Source organism: Haliotis rubra, unplaced genomic scaffold (assembly GCF_003918875.1).
Source record: "Haliotis rubra isolate DU_JTF1 unplaced genomic scaffold, ASM391887v1 Scf1246, whole genome shotgun sequence".
In the NCBI taxonomy this organism is placed as follows: domain Eukaryota; kingdom Metazoa; phylum Mollusca; class Gastropoda; order Lepetellida; family Haliotidae; genus Haliotis; species Haliotis rubra.
The window spans coordinates 120,465-146,108 of record NW_025765166.1 but is presented as its reverse complement, the minus strand read 5'-3'; the positions used below and the strand labels follow the sequence as shown (position 1 = coordinate 146,108).

The 25,644-nt window shown below is 42.8% G+C and overlaps 2 protein-coding genes across 3 annotated transcripts in view; both read right to left on the bottom strand.

The window, feature by feature from the left end:
• Nucleotides 1–6,462: 6,462 nt before the first annotated feature.
• LOC124266302 overlaps nucleotides 6,463–25,644 on the bottom strand; it is a 102,144-nt gene continuing 82,962 nt past the window's right edge. The window contains exon 3 of the mRNA XM_046701117.1: nucleotides 6,463–8,207. Within this exon, the coding sequence (XP_046557073.1) occupies nucleotides 6,463–8,169 (1,707 nt within the window). The 5' untranslated portion in view covers nucleotides 8,170–8,207. The remainder of the gene's footprint in view (nucleotides 8,208–25,644) is intronic.
• LOC124266297 (mucin-5AC-like) lies at nucleotides 10,809–20,678 on the bottom strand. Of its 2 annotated transcripts, XM_046701115.1 has the most exons (3): nucleotides 20,444–20,678; nucleotides 11,611–11,766; nucleotides 10,809–11,460 (listed from the first exon to the last, which is right to left on the bottom strand). In XM_046701115.1, the coding sequence occupies exons 1-3, from the start codon at nucleotides 20,667–20,669 to the stop codon at nucleotides 10,868–10,870; spliced, it is 975 nt and encodes a 324-aa protein (XP_046557071.1). In that variant the 5' UTR covers nucleotides 20,670–20,678; the 3' UTR covers nucleotides 10,809–10,867. The 2 variants fall into 2 exon arrangements, with proteins under 2 accessions (XP_046557071.1, XP_046557070.1); XM_046701114.1 differs by having other exon boundaries at nucleotides 10,809–11,766.

The window sequence follows — 25,644 nt, the reverse complement described above, 5'->3', positions numbered from 1 at the left end:
CAACAGCACAGACACATACACCATCACCATCCCAACAGGACAGCCAGCCATCACCAGCTCAACAGCACAACCACATACACCATCACCATCCCCACAGAACAGCCACATACACCATCACAATCCCGACAGGACAGCCAGCCATCACCATCTCAACAGCACAACCACATACACCATCACCATCCCAACAGGACAGCCAGCCATCACCAACTCAACAGCACAGACACATAAACCATCACCATCCCAACAGCACAGCCACATACACCATCACCATCCCAACAGGACAGCCAGCCATCACCAACTCAACAGCACAGACACATAAACCATCACCATCCCAACAGCACAGCCACATACACCATCACCATCCCAACAGCAGAGCCACATACACCATCACCTTCCCAACAGGACAGCCAGCCATTACCAGCTCAACAGCACAGACACATACACCATCACCATCCCAACAGGACAGCCAGCCATCACCAGCTCAACAGCACAACCACATACACCATCACCATCCCAACAGAACAGCCACATACACCATCACAATCCCGTCAGGACAGCCAGCCATCACCATCGCAACAGCACAGCCACATACACCATCACCATCCCAACAGGACAGCCAGCCATCACCAACTCAACAGCACAGACACATACACCATCACCATCCCAACAGCACAACCACATACACCATCACCATATAAACAGCACAGCCACATACACCATCACCATCCCAACAGGACAGCCAGCCATCACCAACTCAACAGCACAGACACATAAACCATCAACATCCCAACGGCACAACCACATACACCATCACCATCTCAACAGCACAGACACATACACCATCACCATCCCAAGAGGACAGCCAGCCATCACCAGCTCAACAGACCAGCCACATACACCATCACCATCCCAACAGAACAGCCAGCCATCACCATCTCAACAGCACAGACACATACACCATCACCATCCCAACAGGACAGCCAGCCATCACCAACTCAACAGCACAGACACATAAACCATCACCATCCCAACAGACCAGCCACAGACACCATCACCATCCCAACAGGACAGCCAGCCATCACCAACCCAACAGACCAGCCACATACACCATCACCTTCCCAACTGGACAGCCAGCCATTACCAGCTCAACAGCACAGACACATACACCATCACCATCCCAACAGGACAGCCAGCCATCACCAGCTCAACAGCAAAACCACATACACCATCACCATCCCAACAGAACAGCCACATACACCATCACAATCCCGTCAGTACAGCCAGCCATCACCATCTCAACAGCACAACCACATACACCATCACCATCCCAACAGGACAGCCAGCCATCACCAACTCAACAGCACAGACACATAAACCATCACCATCCCAACAGCACAGCCACATACACCATCACCATCCCAACAGAACAGCCACATACACCATCACAATCCCGTCAGTACAGCCAGCCATCACCATCTCAACAGCACAGCCACATACACCATCACCATCCCAACAGGACAGCCAGCCATCACCAACTCAACAGCACAGACACATAAACCATCACCATCCCAACAGCACAGCCACATACACCATCACCATATCAACAGCACAGCCACATACACCATCACCATCCCAACAGGACAGCCAGCCATCACCAACTCAACAGCACAGACACATAAACCATCACCATCCCAACAGCACAACCACATACACCATCACCATCTCAACAGCAGAGCCACATACACCATCACCATCCCAACAGGACAGCCAGCCATCACCAGCTCAACAGACCAGCCACATACACCATCACCATCCCAACAGAACAGCCACATACACCATCACCATCCCAACAGGACAGCCAGCCATCACCATCTCAACAGCACAGACACATACACCATCACCATCCCAACAGGACAGCCAGCCATCACCAACTCAACAGCACAGACACATAAACCATCACCATCCCAACAGACCAGCCACATATACCATCACCATCCCAACAGCACAGCCACATACACCATCACCATCCCAACAGGACAACCATCACCAGCTCAACAGGCAAAGTCATTGATCTGCTACACTGTCTACGTTGCTCCGATGCTAATAATAAAAAGGGTCCCGGGATTACTAATAACAGGGTCAACGAGAAACATGTAGGGCTGGACACTCTTTGTCTGATCTGAGAAGGAAATGTATGAACGTAGATTACACGGATACACATCAAATTAAAAACAACAACACAAGAACCGAGCGTTAAATACAGAAAAGGTACTGAGCTTCCACGAGATAGTGAGTGAGTGAGTTTAGTTTTAAGCCACACTCAGCAATATTCCAGCTATATGACGGCGGTCTGTAAATAATCGAGTCTGGACCAGACAATCCAGTGATCAGCAGCATGAGCACCGATCTGTGCAATCGGGAACCGATGACATGTGTCAATCAAGCCAGCGTGCCTGACCCCCCGATCCCGTTAGTCGCCTCGTACGACAAACATGGGTTAATGAAGATTCATTCTAACCCGAACCTTCACTGGTTCCATGGATAGACAACGCACAGTGGAAATGATTTTCTCTTTTTACTGTTATCATATCTACCACACTCCACCAGTAGACGGCGGTATGAAGACTGGCTTCAAGTCATATACGTTCTGAACGCTGTAACCTTTACGTTTATCAAATATATTTCGAAGGACACATTAACTTCAACATTTCGATAAATGTCAAATTAAAGTTCAAGTGCAGGAGTCCACGACTGATTATCAATATCAGCGCATCTTTGTCTAAATTATAACACAACTCCCCACAGTTTGCCAGTGTCCATGACTATAAAGTAAGTTCTTGACATTTATGGCCCAACTTTTCATTCCCTTATCAGCGAGATTACTCTGATATCCTAAACAATACTCAAGGTCGGATCCGATATTGAATATTTTTACAAAACCGATCACCTTTGTATGAATATCGTCCAATTCCGTCCTGGCGTGTTTACAAAATTTATCACAAACATGTTTCATATTAGGTGAAGGGTCGAATTCCCGCATTTCGAATCCATACATATGTGGCCAGCTCTTCAAAACAGCAGCTCCGCTGGTAGGGGTGGGGACATTTTATTTCGTAGGGTAGTTGGTGATTCACAATCCACAAAAGTTCACAAAACATCACCCTGTGGCTGAGCGGGTTAGGCGACTAACGTTGTATTCTGGCGATCGGGCGACTGACTCTGAGGGTGTGGGTTCGAATCCCGGGTGGGACTCAATCCATCAAAGGTACTAAAATGTGTACTTTACTGAGAAAGTGTAATCCCAATTATAGCAAATGTTACATTTGACCACTTTCTACACGGCATGGCGTATTCATAGATTTGATGGAAGGAACTTGTCATTATCAGATTATGAAGAAGATTTCAAAATGACAGTGTATTCATGGAAAAAGTTTTTGATATCAAAGTTGGAAGATGGAACAAAGTTTCAGGTCAGCAAATCCCTCACCGATGATTTACCCCATTAACCCCCACTCACATGCAAATTTGTAACGTATCCGGAAAATGAAATACAACTTCTTCTGACATGAATTACTAGAGCTGCTGCAAGATAGTATAATACAAGGAGGCAGCAGTTGGTTTGAACTTATTCCAGCTTTGGCCATGTGTGAAAAACCAAAATGGCGGTGGGTTTGAGAATTTCAGCACGTCAGTGTTATTTTTAAAAATAATATATCTTAAATGTCAAAGTTTTGCATATGCATATTCTCTTCTGTGCAGTGTACTTGAACAATACCTTATCTGCCCAAAAATGAATGAGTTTAGGATGATTCGTAAGCGCAACATAATCGGATGCATAGCACCAGGGTCATATCAAGTCAAATTTAAAAGAATCTTTTATGTGATTACTGGGCCTAAAATCCAAAAAGAAATGTTATAATTCCGTCCAAACTGATACTTATTAGACAACATAATGTTTCTGAAGTAAAAACAACAACGTGAACACAGTAAATATGTGAGTTAGTTAAAATTTAACGTCACATCGGAAATATTTCAGCTATATGGTGACGAGATGAGTTTTGCATGCATAATAGATGCAAATTCTTAAAAATATTAAATAACAATATTTTATTTGGTGAAATCCCAAAGCAATTAATCTCAATGGAATATCTGCCTGTGCACAATGTGAGGCACACATATAGACAACAATCAGAATATTGTAGCCCAAGAAAAGAAATATCACAACAACAAAAATATCACAAAATTCACCTTGGTTTCTTTCGTTTAAGATATAATAAATACACTATACGGTTGTAATTTATTCAAATTATTACAATCATATAAAGTTAAGCATTCTTATATTTTCAAATATTGTTGGCGTATTTCTCAAATACAAATCAAGAGTATGTGATACTCATCTTCTTTTTCGTTAGTACAAACTGGACATAATCTATCAGCAAATAGGATTTTAGGCACGCTCCATGTTCCGTTTTCAACCATAACTGCCACGGAAACGTGTTATGATTTGAACTATTCAATACTGGATTGTGTAAACTATATATGTATCTGGTTTACTTCTCAAAATCGTAGACCAATATTTGATAATACTGATTGGATGACTAACTTTCAAAGGAAATATACCCAATTCTCAAAATATATGAAAGTTACTGAAGCGTAGTAGGGCCACGGTGAACATTTTTTTGGGGGGTCACTATCTCCTACGTAGGACTTAGTATCTCCTACGTAGGACATACTATCTCCTACGTAAGACTTAGTATCTCCTACGTGGGACTTAGTATCATCTACGTAGGACATATTATCTCATACGTAGGACATACTATCTCCTACGGAGTACTTAATATCTCCTACGTAGGACTAAGTATCTCCTACGTAGGACTTAATATCTCCTACGTAGGGCATACTATCTCCTACGTAGTACTTAATATATCCTTTTTAAGGATGGTTATTAAGTTGAGAAATGTTTGGCTATGCAGGACGTTAGATAGTTGAAATATGAGTCAGTGAATATTCATGACACTAACACAGTGTTACTACACAGTGTTATTGTGTGTGCATTACGTTAGGGTGACATGGACCCTGTTCTAATTGCAGTTATGGAGGTTTGGGTATAGTAATGTTTAATCTATCATACATACATCTATTCACACACAAACACACAAACACACACACACACACACACACACACACAGATGTGGGTGGGATGTGATGGTTGGGGTGAGGTTGTGATATAAAACTCAGGTTATAACACGACCTCTGCAAGTTGTTGCTTGTCTTGATGGGGCTAGGTTGGATCGCACGTTTGCGGCTTTTTTCGTAATTGTATACTGGTTGACTTGACTGGGGTGGACAAAATTCAAAAAGGCAAATAATTGTCATTATATTTATTTGTATAAATATAAGGGGATACGTACACATAGATTGCCGCCGATAGTCTAAGACACGTCTGTACGCGCAGATTATGATTCATGTGCAACGACCTCTGAAATAACGCATAATAGTAAAGTGTAACAAAGTGCAACATATAACAGCGAACTAACTGCAAAGCGTACTAGTAAACTGAACGCAAGGCAGTAAAGTATAACAGTCGGTCCAACACAGTAATGTGCAACAATTAGTTGAACACATGGCTCTAATAGTGAAGGAAACAGTAGATTCTAATAGTAAATTGAAACACATGATAGTAGACTCTAACAGTAAATGAAACACATAACTGTAGACTCTAACAGTAAATGAAACATGTAACTGTAGACTCTAATAGTGAATGAAACGAATGACTGTAGGCTCGCACAGTGACTGAGACAGCGAAAGAGAAGACTGTGTGCGGGTCTGGGGATTTACGTCGACCGTTTCAGATTAATCTATATAAACGTATATCGATCATTTCCTACAGGAAATATTAAGTACTACGTAGGAGATACTATGTCCTACGTAGGAGATAGTAAGTCCTACGTATGAGACACTAAGTCCTACGTAGGAGATACTAAGTCCTACGTAGGAGATGCGAAGTCCTACGTAGGAGATACCCACTTAGAAGATACTTACTCCTACGTAGGAGATACTAAGTCATACATAGTCCTACGTAGGGCATAGTAAGTCCTACATAGGAGATAGTATGTGCTACGTAGGAGATAGTAAGTCCTACGTAGGAGATAGTAAGTCCTACGAAGGAGATACTAAGTCCTACGGAGGATATACTAAGCCTTACGTAGGAGATACTAAGTCCTACGTAGGACATATTAAGTACTACGTAGGAGATAGTAAGACCAAAAAAAAAACTTTCACCGTGGCCCTACTACGCTTCCGTAGGATGCCATGTCTGCCAGATTGTATAACGTCAAAATATAGTTCGTTGATAAAGAAAGAGAAACATATGGGGCTTAGAACAAAGCCCTGAATAGAGCATATTTAAGACCTTTCTGGTTATCTATATCACATCCTCTGTTAACCAACAAGTTATAAATCTCAAAGTGGCCTTTTCTGTACGGCAAGATACAGAGGGTGTTCCCGAAATGACCGATGTTGCTGATTAACTTCCACTCCCATGTTAATCGCACGCTCCACAGCTGATGTAAGGCCGCGTTCACAAAGATAACACAACACAGTTTTACCCCTGTTGTCTCTTGCATTTAGGTCAGGATAAAGAGACAAAATCTGATTGACGAAGTCACTGTCCCTGGTCTCTGCCAACATAAGCGGCGTCTTTTTCTCCAGACTGTATGTAGCATTTACCTCAAGTTTCATATGTCCACTGATGTATTTCAGTATATCGCATGCAGCATTCATACACACACCCAGTAAAATGTCTCTACCTTCACTCTGGGTGAATGAGATATTTTCTGTCTCCATGATATATTTGATGAGATGATGTGACTTGTTGCTGGAAAGTAATTCACAAAATGACTTGTTGGATGAGTTATCAGTTAGTTTCACAATATCAGATACACGCATGTGAAACTGGGTCTTCAGGTAGTCCATTAACAAGAGGACAAAATCTGCATTACAAAATGCCTGGTGTGATAAAACATGTAACAGATTCCTCTGTTTAATTTCAGTTGCAAATCTTCTGGATAAATGTATAGCATAAGTCCATGGGATGTTTGCAATCTTTTTCTTTCTTTCTGTGGAGGGTGCAAGACGAAGTCGCTGATTAATGAAGGACAAACTACAAATTTCGATGACAAACTTTGGCTGTTTTGTACTGAGAATAAAGGAAACGCTGTCATATATAGACGGATGATCAAACATGTAGGTGTCCTCTTCCGTCTTGAGGTAAGATCCAACCAAATCATCAGCAGCTTCTCTACCTTCATAACCGAGGCGATCATCCGCCTCCATTTCTTGTCCACTAATCTTCCCATCTCTGTTCATCATAGCCATGAACAGTGAACGCTTGATCTTGTCTTTAAGAAATTTATCCAAAGTCTCTTTGAGGAAAGTCAGTGGCGCTTGAAAAAACATTTGCATTTGATTGAGAGTCCAATCCTTTTCATATGCTGCGACAAACATTTTACAGACATGGGGGAAGCCGTGTGGACAGTCTGCTTCACATATCCGAGACACAGTTGACTCTTCGATGTCTATGTTTTTGGTTTCAGCGTGAACACGCCATATCTTCCTCCGCTCATAAGACGCTCTCCGTGAGGAAACTTCCACCACGTATATGGGACTGGAAATGTAATCTGCCAGCCTTCCCAAATCTGCCAGTGAGGATTTCAGCACATAGTCACGGCCTATGAGAATAATGACTAATTTGTCTTTGTTTGGACTTGTTCGTTTCACCTGTGTTTGATCAACTTTTGTACTCTCTGATACCTTTTCAGTTTTGGTAGAAATGTCTAAAACATCATCTTCATCATATGTGTCAGGGTGTTTAACATCCAAAATAGGTCTGAGACTTGGTCTCCACTTGGCCCATTCTGCAGTGTCGAATTCTAGATCACCAAATATGTCATCTAACATAATGACAGGATTAGGACAGGCCTTTAGGACCTCATTGAACTCTTCTGGTGACACCACTTGGTATACCTGTCTCCCCTGACTGTGTAGATCTCTGAGAGCCATGTAGGCTATTGTGGACTTCCCCTCTCCTGGTCTTCCTTTAATTGTCACCCATGTCGCTCCTCTGTCCAGCTTCTCTTTTACTTTACTGAGGACGTGTGTCTCCACCATGTCTTTCGTCCATGACTCTATCCTGGATGCCGTCCTTTCTGTGGACACCAGGCACATTTAACACATTTATCAATAACATATGTGTAAAAGTTAACAAACTTAAGATTAAAACATCTTACTCGAAAAAAGGGCTTCACACATTGTTCCCATATGGGGAATCGAACCCGTGTCTTCAGCAGGACGAGCAATGCTTTAACCACCACATGTTAGGTTACGCAAAATTGTGTTAAGGCTCTTAAAAAGACAACACCCAAATTGCAGGCATTTGCTGAAATGGCAGGAGACAAAATTGTATAAAGAATAAACAAAGCAATAACAAGACGGAGCCAATAATCAGTCGGATCACCCATCAAAGGAGAATATCTCAACAAAACTGAAGCAAACAAAGTCACGCCTCATGTGACGGATGAAGAGAGATATAAAAAGAGCATCGTGACGTTGCTTGTTGATTCAACGTCCATAGATACACCCCCTGGATTCGTGTGGCGATGTTTTCAATCAACACAATCGAGATATAGACTGCCCCCATAGTAGCCGCCAACCAGTATCGACTGCAGCACATGTCAAGATGAAGTTGAACACTGCACATCCAGCACGGGGCCAAGCCAGCAACCCTGATACCGGCAATACAAGAGCATCTGTGATAACAGTTTGACGACATCCACGCGTCTACGGCCTCCATGCGAGGTGAGCAGCCTGATGACCAGTTAAACATGTTGACGCCAGACCTTATCATGTTGCTCGAGGTGTCCAGCAGAATCCTAATCAGAGCAATGTTAAGGTGTTATCCTGGCCAGCAAGATCCACGAATGTGTTCCCCACTGAACACGCCTCGGATGAAATGGAGCGACGTTCACGTGGTCATATGAATCCAACAGGGAAAGCTTTTCTCGGAATGACTCTCATGGAGGTATAGTGGCCTCAATTATGCGATGGCGCGAGGCATGCATCAATGCACAAGGTGGACACACTCGCTACAGGCATTGTAAACATGCTTCTGTACCCCTTCTTGTGCTTGGGAAAATTTGCATATGCAAGGTGCGCTGTTCTGATTGATTTTTGATCATTACCAGTCCTTTAGACATTTGTCTTATTCAGAACGTTTGACCTTTGAGTCTATTTATCGTGTCACTCAGCAGTGAAACGGTGAGGATGCACTGAACCACATAAGTTGTCTTATACAATTCCACAAACAGCCTATCGTATAACAAGGCTGATGTTTTCTTAATAATGTTGAGGAGTAAAACCTTTTCTGCCCGTTATTCATTTGTGTTTAGGTAGTGCTAATTTCTTTCTTAGTAACTGAATACATTTTAAAAACCTATTTTTTACACTGGCAAGTGTTAATCGAGTTTGCATGCTTTAGTTCCAAATACCACTTTTACGGCTGAGTTGTATGAAAAATGTATACTTTGGAGAATCACAATTATATATTACATAAGTGAGTGCGTATGTGTGGCGTGACTAAGCAAAACAACCCTATGACTGATATCAGAAGTATTTATCTCAAATATTTGGAGGACATGACATTTATTAATCAGGTTGGCGAACCTGACCATCTAATTAGTAACCATTTCACATAAGCATGGGTTGCTGAAGACAGTTCTAACCAAGACCTTCATGGGGGAGACCAGCATGGGTTGCTGAAGACAGTTCTAACCCAGACCTTCACGGGGGAGACCAGCATGGGATGCTGAAGACAGTTCTAACCCAGACCTTCACTGGGGAGACCAGCATGGAATGCTGAAGACAGTTCTAACCCAGACCTTCACGGGGGAGACCAGCATGGAATGCTGAAGACAGTTCTAACCCAGACCTTCACGGGGGAGACCAGCATGGGATGCTGAAGACAGTTCTAACCCAGACCTTCACAGGGGAGACCAGCATAGGATGCTGAAGACAGTTCTAACCCAGACCTTCACGGGGGAGACCAGCATGGGATGCTGAAGACAGTTCTAACCCAGACCTTCACGGGGGAGACCAGCATAGGATGCTGAAGACAGTTCTAACTCAGACCTTCACGGGGGAGACCAGCATGGAATGCTGAAGACAGTTCTAACCCAGACCTTCACGGGGGAGACCAGCATGGAATGCTGAAGACAGTTCTAACCCAGACCTTCACGGGGGAGACCAGCATGGGATGCTGAAGACAGTTCTAACCCAGACCTTCACGGGGGAGACCAGCATGGAATGCTGAAGACAGTTCTAACCAAGACCTTCTAGGCTAAATCTGTTGAATGGAATTCAGCATATCCAGTAAAGTGCTTCCTTTACAGGTGAGTACTCAAATTATATCAGTCCGGTTTAATCGTACACTGCCACCATATAGACAATCATTGTGAAAACAAGTTTATCAAATAACTCACTCCGGATCTTCTGTGCTGAAGTCAGTGGTATCTCCTCTTCCTCTTTGTTGGTCGGAGTTGTACCGACATTCTGAGTTCCGCCAATGTTCAGATTCTTGCCTCCCTTCACTGTCACATCTCCAAACTGCTGCTGTACTTGTAGAAGGTTGTACTGTGTGACTGTAACAGAAACCACAAGACTGAAGCTGTCATAGATGTGTTACATGTTTGAACTTAGATTCTGCTAGTGATTTTATAAACAGGTGATAACATCAGCAGACATATTTTGTCTTGTAAACGGCGATTGCCAAGTATAAATGGCTTAGATAAAACTGAAATGAGCTTCAAAAGATTTATGCTGAGGTCAAACACACTTCTATGGTCACATCTCTAAAATGTTGCTCCACTTTAACAAAGCTGCATAGTGTTGCTATACTTGTGGATGCTGGTGTCAGGGCTGTTGTCCCCGGGACCTGTAGACTTGTTGTTTCAGGACCTACAGTAGTTGTACTTGTGGATGCTGATGTCAGGGCTGATGTTCCCAGAACCTGTAGACTTGTTGTTCCAGGAACTACACTAGTTGTACTTGTGGATGCTGGTGTCAGGGCTGCGGTTTCTGGGTCCTGTAGACTTGTTGTTCCAGGACCTACACTAGTTGTACTTGTGGATGCTGGTGTCAGGGCTGATGTTCCCGGGACGTGTAGACTTCTTGTTCCAGGACCTAAACAAGCGGTACTTGTGGATGCTGGTGTCAGGGCTGCTGTTTCCGGGTCCTGTAGACTTGTTGTTCTAGGACCTACACAAGCGGTACTTGTGGATGCTGGTGTCAGGGCTGCTGTTTCCGGGTCCTGTAGACTTGTTGTTCCAGGAACTACACTAGTTGTACTTGTGGATGCTGGTGTCAGGGCTGCGGTTTCTGGGTCCTGTAGACTTGTTGTTCCAGGAACTACACAAGCGGTACTTGTGGATGCTGGTGTCAGGGCTGCTGTTTCCGGGTCCTGTAGACTTGTTGTTCCAGGACCTACACAAGCGGTACTTGTGGATGCTGGTGTCAGGGCTGCTGTTTCCGGGTCCTGTAGACTTGTTGTTCCAGGACCTACACTAGTTGTACTTGAGGACAGGTGTGCCTGATCTGTTCTTTCATCACCATCAACAGCTGGTTGCAGCTGCTGTTGTTGCTGTGGTGCTGATGCTATTTCTCCCTGTGGTGGCTGACAACATCTCACAATGTGTTGTACTAGTGACTTGGTATCTACGATGGAAACAAACAGGTCAGAGTCAAATAACATAACACGAACTATGTCATATGAATACTAACATAGTTAAAATGGCATAATACACACACAATATATACTCTTAAATAGAAAGTGGACCTGCTGTTGATGTAGTTTAATCACTGAGTGCCTATAACTGATTCTGAAATGACATCAATGCATCCACAGAAAAAACAGAGATGCCAAATGCTGTCTTGAGGAATGTGTTGATACTCTTACTGAAGTGAAAGTTTGTCTATAAACACAGCAGAGGAATCAGGACTGCAACTTTCAGTCAGACAATCTGGTTTCACCACCATTCACCACAGTACAGTCTGTCCATGACTATACAGTTACCACAGGGCTTTCAAAACCTACGTGGTCAGCAAACTAGAGCCACAGGTCTCTATAGCTCGCAGGAAGTGCAATGAATATCATAATGACATGCACGGTGTGTTTATTACACGCTAGTGCAGACAGTTCCACAGTACAATTTGAGCATAATATCTTTCCCAAAGTTACTATTAGATAGCAAGACACCTACAATACCTTAGGACAAAGTGACAATGGCTTACAGAGGGTATAGGAACAATGGTTCGCAATACACAGCAGTTGAATTTTGACACAAAATACCACTAACACAATACAAATATCTTTATCCCATGCATATTCATGGATGTTTATACAACCTAACAGTTAATAGGTCTAAAAACTCAAATGTTGAACCTCTCTCGGCAAATTGCAGTTGAAAATGTTACGTCTCACAAAGTTCTTACAATGGTATAGAAAAATGAAATTTTTAGAGTAAAATTAATATTTTTATACTTATCCTGACTCATGTTTATTTGCTTGTCTTCTTCTTCTGGCAAACTAGTGGAACACTTGTATCTCCCAATTGAAGCTCCCTTCAATAAAAAATCACTCATTAGTACTCACCCCGAGTTATCTAACTTTCCGTAAGCGCGGGAAGGAGGGTGCCAACCAAGCCCATGTGCCTCACTCTCTCCTTCTTTGTTTTGAGCCCAACACTTTATTTTTCCCGAGAAATCCAAAGTGTTAAGTGGGGAGGACGGGAGGGCTTACCTCATGAGTCAGGATAAGTATAAAAATATTAATTTTACTCTAAAAATTTCATATTTTTTCTTATCCTGACTTATGTTTATTTGCTTGTAGAATCCTACGGAATAGGAGGTGGGATTATATATACTTTGGATTTTACTAATTAGTGATTTGAACTGAGATGATTGTAATAACCCTAAGGGAACTTCATGAAAGCACTGAACTGAATTCCTGCTGTTAATTTAACAGCTGCCTTTAAATAGGTTATTACAATTTACTGAACATAATAAAAGTATATAGAACATTAATAAAGCTAAAGCTATTAATGTGGTAGTATAAACTGTTGATAGTTTATAATGAATACTTTTATAAGAACCAAAGTAGTAAGCTTACAATATGCATATATATAAGCTATAACATAACTGTGCCTAAGGTATAATGATAACTTAAGCTGTATAATAGTAACCAACTACTGAGAGTTTGTTAACTAATACATGTTATGAAATGAACATATGATAGAGCTTAAGGAACAACTTAAGCTGAACATATATATAATAGTTGAACTCGTAAGAGTTGTAGGTATATATATATTATGATATAGAATCATAGTACTGAGCTTAAGATAATATTTTAACTTAAGCAAATATATACATAGATAGCATATAGCTATTAGTACTGTTATTACATAAGTATAAAATCAGCAAGATAGACTTATCTTCTCCGTGGAACTGTCAACTGTTGAAGGAGGACCATGGGACCGAAATGGTGGATACCTGAGACGTCCTTGGTGGTGATATCTCTCAGATAATGGTTTGCAAACACCATCTCGGACCTCCAAAACATCCCTCCATAATGGTATTCAATGAACAGTTTCCATGTAAAGCCAAAGTTGAGGCTAGTGCTCTAATTTCGTGGGGATTAGCAGCACTTGGAGGGTTCAGTCCAGCTGCCTTGTAGGCTCTTAGTATGACAGTTCTGATCCAAATAGAAATGGTAGTGCGCGACACTTCTGTCTGTGAAGCGGTAGATATGGGGATAAACAATCTTTTGAATTTAACTCTACTTTGCTTGGATCTTTGGAGATATATTTTCAGTGCACGTACAGGGCAAAGTGATAAGTCCATCGTATCCTGCAGCCCAAGTATGGATGAGAGAGTTGGGACATGGAACAACCTGTCTGGTTGACCTGGTAGTTGATTTTTCGCTATAAAATCCCAGCGAAGTCCCAGATGAGCGATGTTATGAATATCATCAAATCGTGTTCTCTCATAGTCCAAAGCGTGAATTTCCGACATTCTGGCGGCAGTGGCTAACGCTAGCAGGAATAAGGTTTTGTGGGTCAATGATTCATATGACGCAGATAACAACGGTTCGTAAGCCTCACTTGTGAGGTGTTGAAGTACCACATTTAGATCCCAGGCTGGCGCTTGAAACTTCCGTTTCTGATCTTCCAATCGGAAGGCACGTAGCAAGGCGAGTAACTCCGGTTTTTTGGTCAGTTTGACGCCCGTTCTCATAGTGATGACTGAGTTTATGGCTGCAAGATAAGTGGACAGTGTAGATCCTTTGAGATTCTTAGTTTGAAATAGGAAACATAAGAAATCTGCCACTTGAGGATGCGTAGCAAATCTGGCTGAAAATCCTTTCTTAGCCGCATAATTGACAAATCTGAGCCATTTATCATCGTATAAATTACGAGTGGAGTTACGTAGTGCAAGCGTGACCGCCTTCGCCGCTCTGTTGGAATAACCTCTCTTATTCAAACACACCTTGATACAATCCACATGTGAAGTCGGAATGCTTCTGGTGTTTTGTGCACTTGTTTGGTGTGCGGATGTATCAGTAGATTGGAGCGCAGTGGGAGCTGAAGTACTGGTTTTCCGATTCTTCGTATGAGGTCTGGAAACCACGTTCTCGCTGGCCAGTAAGGCTAGACCAAAATCAGATCGAGGCTCTTCGTTTGACTGATTTTTAACAAGACTTGTGGGATCAACGCAGGAGGAGAGAAAGCGTATGCGTTTAGTCCCTCCCACGATATGCTTAGTGCATCCGTTGCCCATGCTAGTGGATCTGACACTGGCGATACGAAGGTTGTCAGTTGACTGTTGAATCGGGTGGCAAATAGATCTATCAGAGGAGATCCTATTTCCATGATTATCTGATTGAATATCTCTGCGTGGAGCATCCATTCTGTCGGCGATGGTTGGTGTGGCCGAGAGAGAGCGTCTGCTAACACATTCTTTGCCCCTGGAATGTGGCAGGCTTTGATACGTATGTTTAGACTTTCGACTAGATCGAACAGTTTGAAACATCGAGTGAGTAGATTCAGTGATCTTGTTGACCCTTGTTTGTTCACATAGAACGCCACTGTGGAGTTGTCTGTATGAATCATTAACTGAGCGTTCTGTAATAGGTTGCTCCAGTGATCTATGGCGTTTATGACTGCTTGCATCTCTAGCAGATTTATGTGACATAAGCTCTCTTGAATGCTCCATAGGCCTGACGCTGTCCTGCCGGAAAGGTGGGCTCCCCAACCTTTTACTGACGCATCCACGTAAAGATGTGTTTCCGATTCCGGCTCTAGTAAGGAGACGCCTGCGCAGACATTCAATCTCTTGGTCCACCAGAGTAGATGTGGTTTGACGTAATCTGGTAGACTGAACGGTAGAGAGTCCTCGATATGGGCATTGATGAGGACTTGTAGTGGACGCAATTGGAGCCTGCCTCTGAGTGTCAAGTCTTGAGCCGATGTGAGTAGTCCCAGTAGACTCTGCCACTGTCGTAGTGGTAACGGAGAGAGTAGGGCTTGGGGGATCATTTGTTGTATCTTGATCAATTTGTCCTCCGGGACTATCATACGGTTCTGAGCTGTAAGGAAATGTATACCTAGAAACTGCAGATCCTGCGTGGGCTCTAGGTCCGACTTGAGTAGATTTACTAACCAGCCTAACTGCGTTAGTAGCTTGATAGTAAAGTTCAGCTGCAGTTTGAGACGCTGTGGATGTGGATCCACCTGTATGCCGTCATCTAGGTAAAATGCGCTCCGCAGGCCTTGACGATGTAGATATGAGACCATAGGCTTGGTTATTCTTGTGAATATCCATGGGGCCGAAGTGATTCCGAAGGGAAGTACTTTCCATTGGTAGTGTATGCCGTCTAGCATGAATCTCAGATATTTCCTTGAACTGGGATGAATCGGAATGTGTAGGTATGCGTCCTGCAGATCTATACTTACCATGTAATCTAGTGGACGAATTAGATGACGGAGTTGAGGTAAATGTATCATGCGAAACGCTGGTGGTTTGCATAGAAATTCTCTGTTGAAAGTGCTCATGTTGTAAATGAGACTATACTTCTCTTTGGAATTCTTTTTCGGTACTAGGAAGACTGGGGAGTAGAAACCTGGTATGATGTTTTGCTGATCGAGAACTTCTAAGGCCTGTTTGTTTAGTAGAGACTGTACTGTTTCTCTTAACATCGGTAGTAGTGCCAGATGAACGTTGAACCCTGGTGGGTTGACTGTTAACGGTGGCTTGGCCTTGAGTTGTAGACGATATCCGTACCGAAGGATGTTGGATACATACGGGTCTTGAAGTATTCCCCAGTTTTCCCAGTGAAGTTGTAGTCGTCCACCCACTTGAGACGGTTGTACTGGGACGACTGGGGGTGGAAGACTCCAGTCGTTCCGAACCTGACTTTCATCGTTTAAATCCACGGCCACCTCTGGATGATCTGCCTCTAGCTGATCCTCCTCTGAACTTGTTGTAGGGGCGACGAAAAGAATCCTTGGGATTATTAGCGGCCGCTAATTTCTTATCCCGTGCTCTCTGTAGCCCTGAGAATTTAGCCTTACCCGAGTACCTCTGTGCTGAATGTTTGAAGACGTTGGCTAACGTATCCATAGATGCTTATCATGAGTACTTCTCTAGAATCTTTAGATACTTCCTTGGAGACCTTGTTAATGTTGCCACCAAACAGTAAAGGTGAAGACCATGGAGCTGTATACAGGGGCTCTGTGAATTGATTATTCCAAGAGCATGAGGCTAGTAATCCTTGTCGACGTGCCATGGTAGTAGTTTCAGTAAGAGCTGAAAGATGGTCTGTAAGGAATTGTTGATCTTTCTTCTACATAAGTAGAGCTGAATAGATCATCCTGTCCTCCTCATCCGTAGAGTTCTTGAACTTCGTGATGAGAGTTTCGTTAATAGTCCTAGATCTATTAAGTCCGAAGAACATTCTTCTGGCAATGGTATCTAACTGGGCCATCTTGCGATCGTCAATCCTATAACTTCTGGACTTGGAATCACTGATAATCTTGAAGTTTTCATCAATCTCCTGAGTCTTGAAAAAAGGCTCCATATTATGTCCATAAAAATGCTTGGCATTGAAGATCGGTAAGTGAGGAAGATGGGATTTAGTAGATTTGGAGAAAGTTGTATCCAGTTTAGCAGGAACGGCTGCGATAGGATCCACAGGAGGTATGGTGATATGATCTACGTCATCATCTTTCATCAGGTAAGTTTGGGCTGTATCCTCGTTCTTGGAGGGAGAGGCCAGTTGTAATTCATTTACCATCCAATACCTTATCTCAGCCTCTGAGAAAATGATACCATCGTCTTCCTCTGACGTATGGTCGTATGTCGGAGACCTCGATCTGTAAGAAGATCTATGTGAGGACTGAGGAGAACGGACTGACGAGTGGCTAGTGTATGCAGATCTTGGAGAAGACATCCTTCACGGAGACTGTGGGCTATGAGAACGGTGATGGCTTCGCCAACGCTGTGGGCTTCTCGAACGTTGAGGGCTGCGCGAACGTCTTCTAGGCGTTGTAGAACCACTTAGCCTTCTCGTCTTGCGCGAATGTCTGGAGTCAGTGTCCGATCCGACATATGAGTGCTTGCTTTGCGAACGCCCTTCGTACATGACAAGGTGCGTGCTAGGCGAAGCACTCCTTCTCCGCGAAGCCTCTTGCAAAGGGTCAGACTCTAGCTCCTTCTCGGAGGCGGCCTGGGATACCTTATGCAAAGAGCTCACTCCGGGCAGGGTTGCCCTTCGCGGAGGCGCGTCTATGGGCTCAGGGGCCCTCACGCGAAGTCAAGGCGGGCTCTGGGGCCCTGTATGACTTAGTATGGGGTGGGCTCTGGGGCCCGTGGCTCTGAGGCCTCTGTAAGCCGTAGCGGTCTTCCATCATTCTCATAATGTGGTTGATCAAGTCATCTGGGACGTTCTGCGTTGATGAGGGATGTCTCTCTGCAGAGGTGACGGGACCCTCAGATAAATGTATTGGTGATAGCGTCGGCATCTCCGGTTGTGTGTTCGTCTGCGCTGAGGTGATAGTCGCAGAAACGGGCCGTTTCTTGTGACGAACTTCTGGAATGATAATAGGCATATCATCATCATATAATGCTAATTCTGTAACTGGTAAGATATCAGAGGCAAATTTATTAGATTTAGTTGACTTCCCTTTAGATGACGGTGTAGATCTTGGAGTACGCAGAGTACGAGATGATATGGCTGGTTTCCTCGACTTGGACTGAGACGACGGCAGCTCTTGAGATGCAGGTTGCTTCTTGGACATAGCGGACTGCGTCCCACGCTTATCCTCCGAGGGAAACTCAGGCATGCCACCAGCCGGTGACGAGTCCTCAGTCAACAGTTGACATGAAACATTAATTTGCGATCTATTAGCCATGTTTGAAATCTGTTTACGAGATTTATCTGCCTTCCGTCTGTAAACGGAACATAAATATTTGTCAAAGGCAGAGATAGGTAAATTGCTACACAATTTACAACGAGAATCAAAGGAACATGGAGTAATGCAACTAGGGCATTTTAAATGAGGATCGGTATCAGAGTAACGTAGTTTACATTCTGTGCAAATTTTCATTAATGTAGCCTACTGAACAATCACGGCAAAGCGTGAATAAACAGCAGAAACACAATTAATAATCAATGCAAATTGAATAAATATACTAGTACTACCTCTATACTAACGTATAAGAGGAACTAAACTAGATTTAAATAAAGGATATATGTGTTGGGAGACACAGGTGCTCTCACGTCCAGCTCACTGGGCAAAGAAGGAGAGAGTGAGGCACATGGGCTTGGGTGGCGCTCTCCTTCCCGCGTTTACGGAAAGGGAGATAACTCGGGGTGAGTACTAATGAGTGATTTTTTATTGAAGGGAGCTTCAATTGGGAGATACAAGTGTTCCACTAGGTTCGCCAGAAGAAGAAGACAAGCAAATAAACATGAGTCAGGATAAGAAAAAATATATACTAGGCACATAAAGAAACTGTGCATACAAAAATTTAAAATCTAAATTTATCAAACCTGCGACACAAAAGGATTTAAACTCAGAGATTAGTGACATGTATCCAACATGCATGCACGTGCCACGTTCCGTGACGTCAGTCGGTTCGTCCTTGAGACGTGCAATACGTTGTTGCACGTGCATTCCGGGAAAGAGAAACAGAGCAAATGAATGATACACAATACTGTCACTTTGGAAAGCTCAACCCCTGCCCTTGCGATCATTCAAAAAATTAAACGGCTATTGAAACGCAACGCATGCTAAGGCTCACTTCTGCACAACGTCGTGAGGCCATTGGGATGGTCCGTGGGGGAATGTCTCAACGACAAGTGGCTGCACATTTCCACTACCACCGGAACACTATTTCTGCACTGGTGAGACGCTACCAGAACACAAATGACGTCATCGATCGGCCACGTTCTGGACGTCCACATGTAACAACGCCAAGAAAGGACAGATGGATACGGGTGACCCATCTTCGCCACAGGTTTCAGACTGCAGTGATGACTGCCCGAACCATCCCAGGACGTCGCCGTTTGATAGGATCTATGCGCCGTCGATGCACTGCTGGTCTCATTGCCGATGGTGGACATACCCGTTATTGAGCCTCTGACATGGTCGTTTGACCCCTGTCCCGACTTGTTATGGTCTCATGATCCCTCCATTAAGTTGATATGTACCTTTGACATTGTTATCGTACGTATCAACTGGGATAATATTTTGACAATGCACAGTTCCTTTATGTGGCCAGTAAGGCTGTAACGATTCACCTTAACCCTAGCCTTTCATGAACTCAATTCGTTATTCGTGGTTACCAGAACCGAATATTCATGAATATTTACAATTATTTAAGGGAGTTTGTTTTACATGAACCCTAATGTCCTTTTTCAAAATGAGATATGCAAGAATGCAATATGTACTAGCCTTGTAGTAGCCCAAGTCATGTTAATTTGCCAAGGCTGCACATGTTACTGTCAACTATAACTAGTACATACAAAATTTGAGTGTCATGAGATGACTGGTTATTGATGAGACAAATTAGCACTGTCAGCATGGGCATTCCATATTGTACATCCATCACTTAACTACAATATTGTATTCATGAATAATTATTTGTATTCGTTACCTAATATTCGTGATATGTATCATATTCGCAACATAGTGTATTTGTTACACTGGCTAGTATATATACAATACCGTTGGGATAACTGTCAGTGACTTATAAAGTGTGTAAAGCAACATTGTTGCACAACACTCACCTCAGGTTCAACGGGATTCATGTGCTATCACTAGGACATACATACCTTTACCTACAAGCTGATATGACTGTTGATGAACAGTCTGGAATTTGACCGCTACAGCACCTGCTCCAAGTTGTGATATGTCTTGTATCCCATCCCCTTCTTCCTCGTCTGTGCCATCACTAAGTCCGTCACTCTCTTCATCAACATCCCTGTTTTCTGCATCCTCTGTGCCTGCTCCTTCAGTTGTTCCTTGTGGGTCGTCCGTGGCAACACCTGCAGGTTCCATGTGTTCCCCGTCTGGCCAAATCTCGCGTTCTTGCGATCTCGCATTCTCGCACTTTTGGCATTTTTAGCTTGTTTCCAAAGGTCGAGATCGTGAGAATGCGAGATCGCGAGACTGTCCCTTACAGTCTTCCATACCTACCTCTGGCTGATCTACCCGACATTATTGCTATTTTCGTTATCACAGTCACCCATGTAACTTACATCAACACTGGTCTAGTCTTTCTCGAGTACAACCCGACATTTAGTTGTGATATAACACTGTGAAGATAACAAACCTGTCTAAATCAGTCTTCACTTACTGGTTGCTCCGACCTTTAGGAATACGTTGACAAGCCCACAGTGTAGCGACCAGAACTGGGATAAACAGTCCACAATTTCGTAAAACCCGATTTGCTGCGGTACTGCTCCCGGCTAACGCTAAAACTGAAAGCCACTGATGTGCGGAATAAGATTTGCTTCCTGCTTTTTTAGAAGAAATACAAATTAACATTTACTATTTCCAGATTCATTTTCGAATATGTAACCCACATTTATTTCTCCACTATAATTTGGAAAAAATCTTACCTTTTCATAATTATTTTATACTTGTCAACCGTATTATTCATTTGCATATATGGGACGATTAATTGTGTTATTTTAAAATGGAAACCAAACGTCATCCTGTCTGAAAAGGATTATCTGAAATGAATTCTGTTTCTTCATCACTTTGTGGTCACAATAATAACACAGAATCGTATACATTATTTAAAATAGTTCAAACACTAATTTGTGTTTCTGAAATAATTCTGATTGTAATTAGGTATGAATATTTTTTTCCATATCCGGGTATTTGTCAACCAATTTGCTCTAAATGAAAACTTGCGTCGTTCAACCGAATGCGGCTCAGGGTTGAGACCAAACAAATTACATGAAATAAAGTTTAGAGAACAAAATACTAGGATGGATGAACATCACACAGAACGCCACACAGAATGAAAGACAGGAAAGGTGTTATATATAAGGCTAAAATCGTCACGCTTCTCGGTACAATGAGCGTAGCCTTCGCGGTACTTGCAATACAATGTTATGGCTGAATGAACACAGCGCGCCTCACTCGGAGGCTCTGACAAAGTACAGAGAAAATAGGATTAACGGGGACGCTCTTTTATTTGAACACATATAAAAATCTAAATAAAGTTATGTACACATTTTCACGTCTATTCTTCATTGCACATTTTCTTTAATCCGACATTAGATAGTTCATTTTGAGGAGTCTTTCCTAAAAGATAAATGTATACCTCACGAGTTTAAATCTTTAAATATGTTTCTGCTTATGTATGCTGAAGATCTTGTTATTTTCCTGAATCTGTTGAAAGGCTGCAAACACAGTTGAATTCGTTGTCAGCTTATTCCACACGGTGGGAACTTGAAGTAAATATTGCTAAAACAAAGATAATGGTCTTCAGAAGGGTTGGTAAAGTTAAATCGTCAGAACGTTCGTTATATAATGGTTGTGTCAAAGAGGTTGTCGATACGTTTACATTTAGGAATAGGTTTTAACAGAAATAACCGATTCTCAAAGGCACAGCTGCAGTTGTCTGACCAGGGTAGGATGGCCCCCTTTTCAATTTGCAATAATATCAGGTCGCTCTCTCTCAATCTGGAATTGTTTATTTGTCTTTGATCGTTATGTGGTAGTATACTATCTTATGCGTCTGAGATATGGGGATATAATAAAGGCTTAAATATTGAAAGGTTGCATTTGGATTTAGGTAAAAGGTTTTCAGCAGTTAAGAAATCAACATGTAATTCCATTGGATTATGCCGAGTTAGGTCGTTATCCGCTCGTATGTAAAGGGCAATATAGCATGATTAAATATTGGTGTACGCTTCTTGTGTCTGAAAATAGCATTGTACAAGGTTGTTGTGAGTGTTTGTATGAGGAGGTGGAGACGTGTGGTGTAAGAAAATTGGCAGGTTAAAGGTATTTTGTCAAACATTGGATTAACTGAATATGGTTAAGGCAGGAATTATTGAGTTTATCTTTAGTGCTCTGTGCAACTCATCGAAATGTGCAATTTATAAAATATTATTATACAGTACAGAGTACAGATAACGGTAATTAACAAAAAAAATTGAAAAGAAATCTATCTACTCCCGAGATGGATTATGCTTCCCGGCACCGTATCTTTAGCTTTGGCGGTACTCCCCAACATCGTGGAAATTAGCTCTCCCAGGAAATCCGAAATATACATTTTAGCCTTCCGGGACATCTGAAAAATAAATTTTAGCCTTCCCAGCACCACACCGTTAAATAGCCACCGGCCCACTAGCCCGTGGCTACCAAAAATCCAGTCGGGCCAGTAAATCTTCACAGTCACTACAAAAAAAGGTTGTAGTGAATTTTCAAGGGTCATAAATATACCTCTCTCCGACTTGTTAAGTTATAATACACTTTTAGATCATGCAAGATTATGGTCTAATAAAAATGTTCACGATATTAGCAGCTTAATGGTGAAACCCGTGTCATGCCGACAATATATTATTCCCGTCTATCTTTTGCTTAGTTTCTACATTCAAATTTCGGGATAGTTAATTATTTTGTAGACTATACATTTTCAGGCATAGCTAGCCCGACTGGCTAGCAAAGTGTGGGAACCACACTGGAAAATTATATAACCATTATACACCTCTCCCTCTCACTCCCTATATATATAATCCACACAGAGGCATGGAGGTTGTATATCAGATATATCACTCTCCCTCTCCTCCCTATATATAATCTACACAGAGCGGCATGGAGGTGTATATCAGATATATCCTCTCCCCTCTCCTCCTATATATATAATCCACACAGAGCGGCATGGAGGTGTATATCAGATATATCACTCCCCTCTCCTCCCTATATATATAATCCACACAGAGCGGCATGGAGGGTGTATATCAGATATATCACTCTCCCCTCTCCTCCCTATATATATAATCCACACAGAGCGGCATGGAGGGTGTATATCAGATATATCACTCTCCCCTCTCCTCCCTATATATATAATCCACACAGAGAGGCATGGAGGGTGTATATCAGATATATCACTTTCACCTCACAGAAAGAAATCGTGAGTTAAGTTTTACGCCACACTCGGCAATATTCCAGATACACAGAGACGGTCTGTAAATAATCAAGTCTGCACCTGACAATCCAGTGGTCAATGGCATGAGGATCGATATACACAATTGGGATACTATGACATGTGTCAACCAAGTCAGCGAACTTGACCACCCGGATCTTCACGGGTCCCAGAAAGAAGGCGGGAAGGATCTGTATCTGGAATATATATATCTATCATAGGTGTGATATGTTCCCAAACGATACCGCAATAAGTCTGTTGGAGGAACTAATAGTGTGGAACCCAGTTGATAGTATGTATAGACTTAGCCTAAACCTTTTATGATCCATTGCCACTGCAGTGTGTATAACAACGTTGCACACAGGTGAGGCTGTAGTCACTGATGGTGTGGGGCGACTAGACATGGCCATGCCAGGTGACATTGGAATGCTGTCATCAATCATCATCATCATCAACTAAGAACTTATATGGCGCAAGAATCCAGTCAGGTATAACTGCTCAAAGCGCTTTGAGAGGATGCATGTCACATGTATAAGCAAAGGTCCACTCGGTCTAGGCGTATGTCTTTGAGAATAGGTGAGTCTTGAGATTGGTTTTAAAGGTTGCCAAGTTATTTATAAGTCTCAGTTTTATTGGCAGATCATTCCAGAGTCGTGGAGCTGCTCTGGCGAATGATCGATCTCCATAGGTGGTGGTTCTTGCGTTATGGAACACACAGCATGCTTTATCCAATGGATCTAAGAGACCCTGCTGGCACTGTATTCCTGGAGGAGTTCCTGGAGATACACAGGGGCTAGGCCTGTCCTTGCTTTGAAGGTTAACAGGAGCGCACTTTATAGAGTGATTCTGTCTGCCACCTTCAACCAATGAAGTTTCTTTAGCACTGGAAAATGTGGCTGTCTTTCTGTGTCTTTGTCACGAGTCTAGCTGCACAATTCTGAACGCGCTGCAGCTTTGCAATCAATTGCTTTGGTAGTCCAATTAGAAGAGCATTGCAGTAATCTAAATGGGACACAACACAGCACTGAACAAGAGATGTTACGGTCTTAAGATTTACAAATCGACGTATTTGGGCAATGTTTCCGAATATTAAAATATGCATGTCTGCATGCTTTGTTTTACATGGGACTCTGCATTCATAGATGAGTCAAATACAAATCCCAGATTTCGTGCTTCTTTGCTTGGTTCAATGATGCAGCCTCCAATTTCAAAGATGGGCAGAGCAAGTTTACTTCTCGTTGACTTTGAAGGAGAATCAGCAGTTCCGTCTTCTCACTGTTGAGCTTGAGAAAGTTTAGGGTCATCCAGTCCTTGATGTCCTTGATACAGTTCATCAAACGACGATATGAATCCTCACTACTGATGTTCTGTTGGAGGGCTTGAAGGCCAGATACAGCTGGAGTGTCATCAGCGTAGAGATGGAACGAGAGATTATTAGCGCGAGCAATGTCCCCAAGAGGTGATGTATAGATTGTAGACAACACTGGTCCCAGTACAGAACCCTGTGGAACTCCATACTTGAGGCTAACTTTCTCTGACATTTGCCCATTGACTCTCACAGCCTGAAATCGTCCTGACAGATGGGACTCAGCCAGAAATAATAAGCTTCACCAGTAACACCGAATCTCTCATTCAATCTCTTGGGAAGAATGGACTGATCAATTGTGTCCAAAGCGGCTGACAAATCGAGGCAACACCAACACTTGCCGCACCATCTGGAATCAATTGCCTGCAGCAATTCACTCTGCACACACACAAGAGCGTTTCCGTGCTATGATGACATCGGTAATGCGGACTGCAATGTTTCTTCTTTCCCAGTTCGGATGATATGATCATTAAAGCCTTGACGCTACCACTCTCTCCATGATC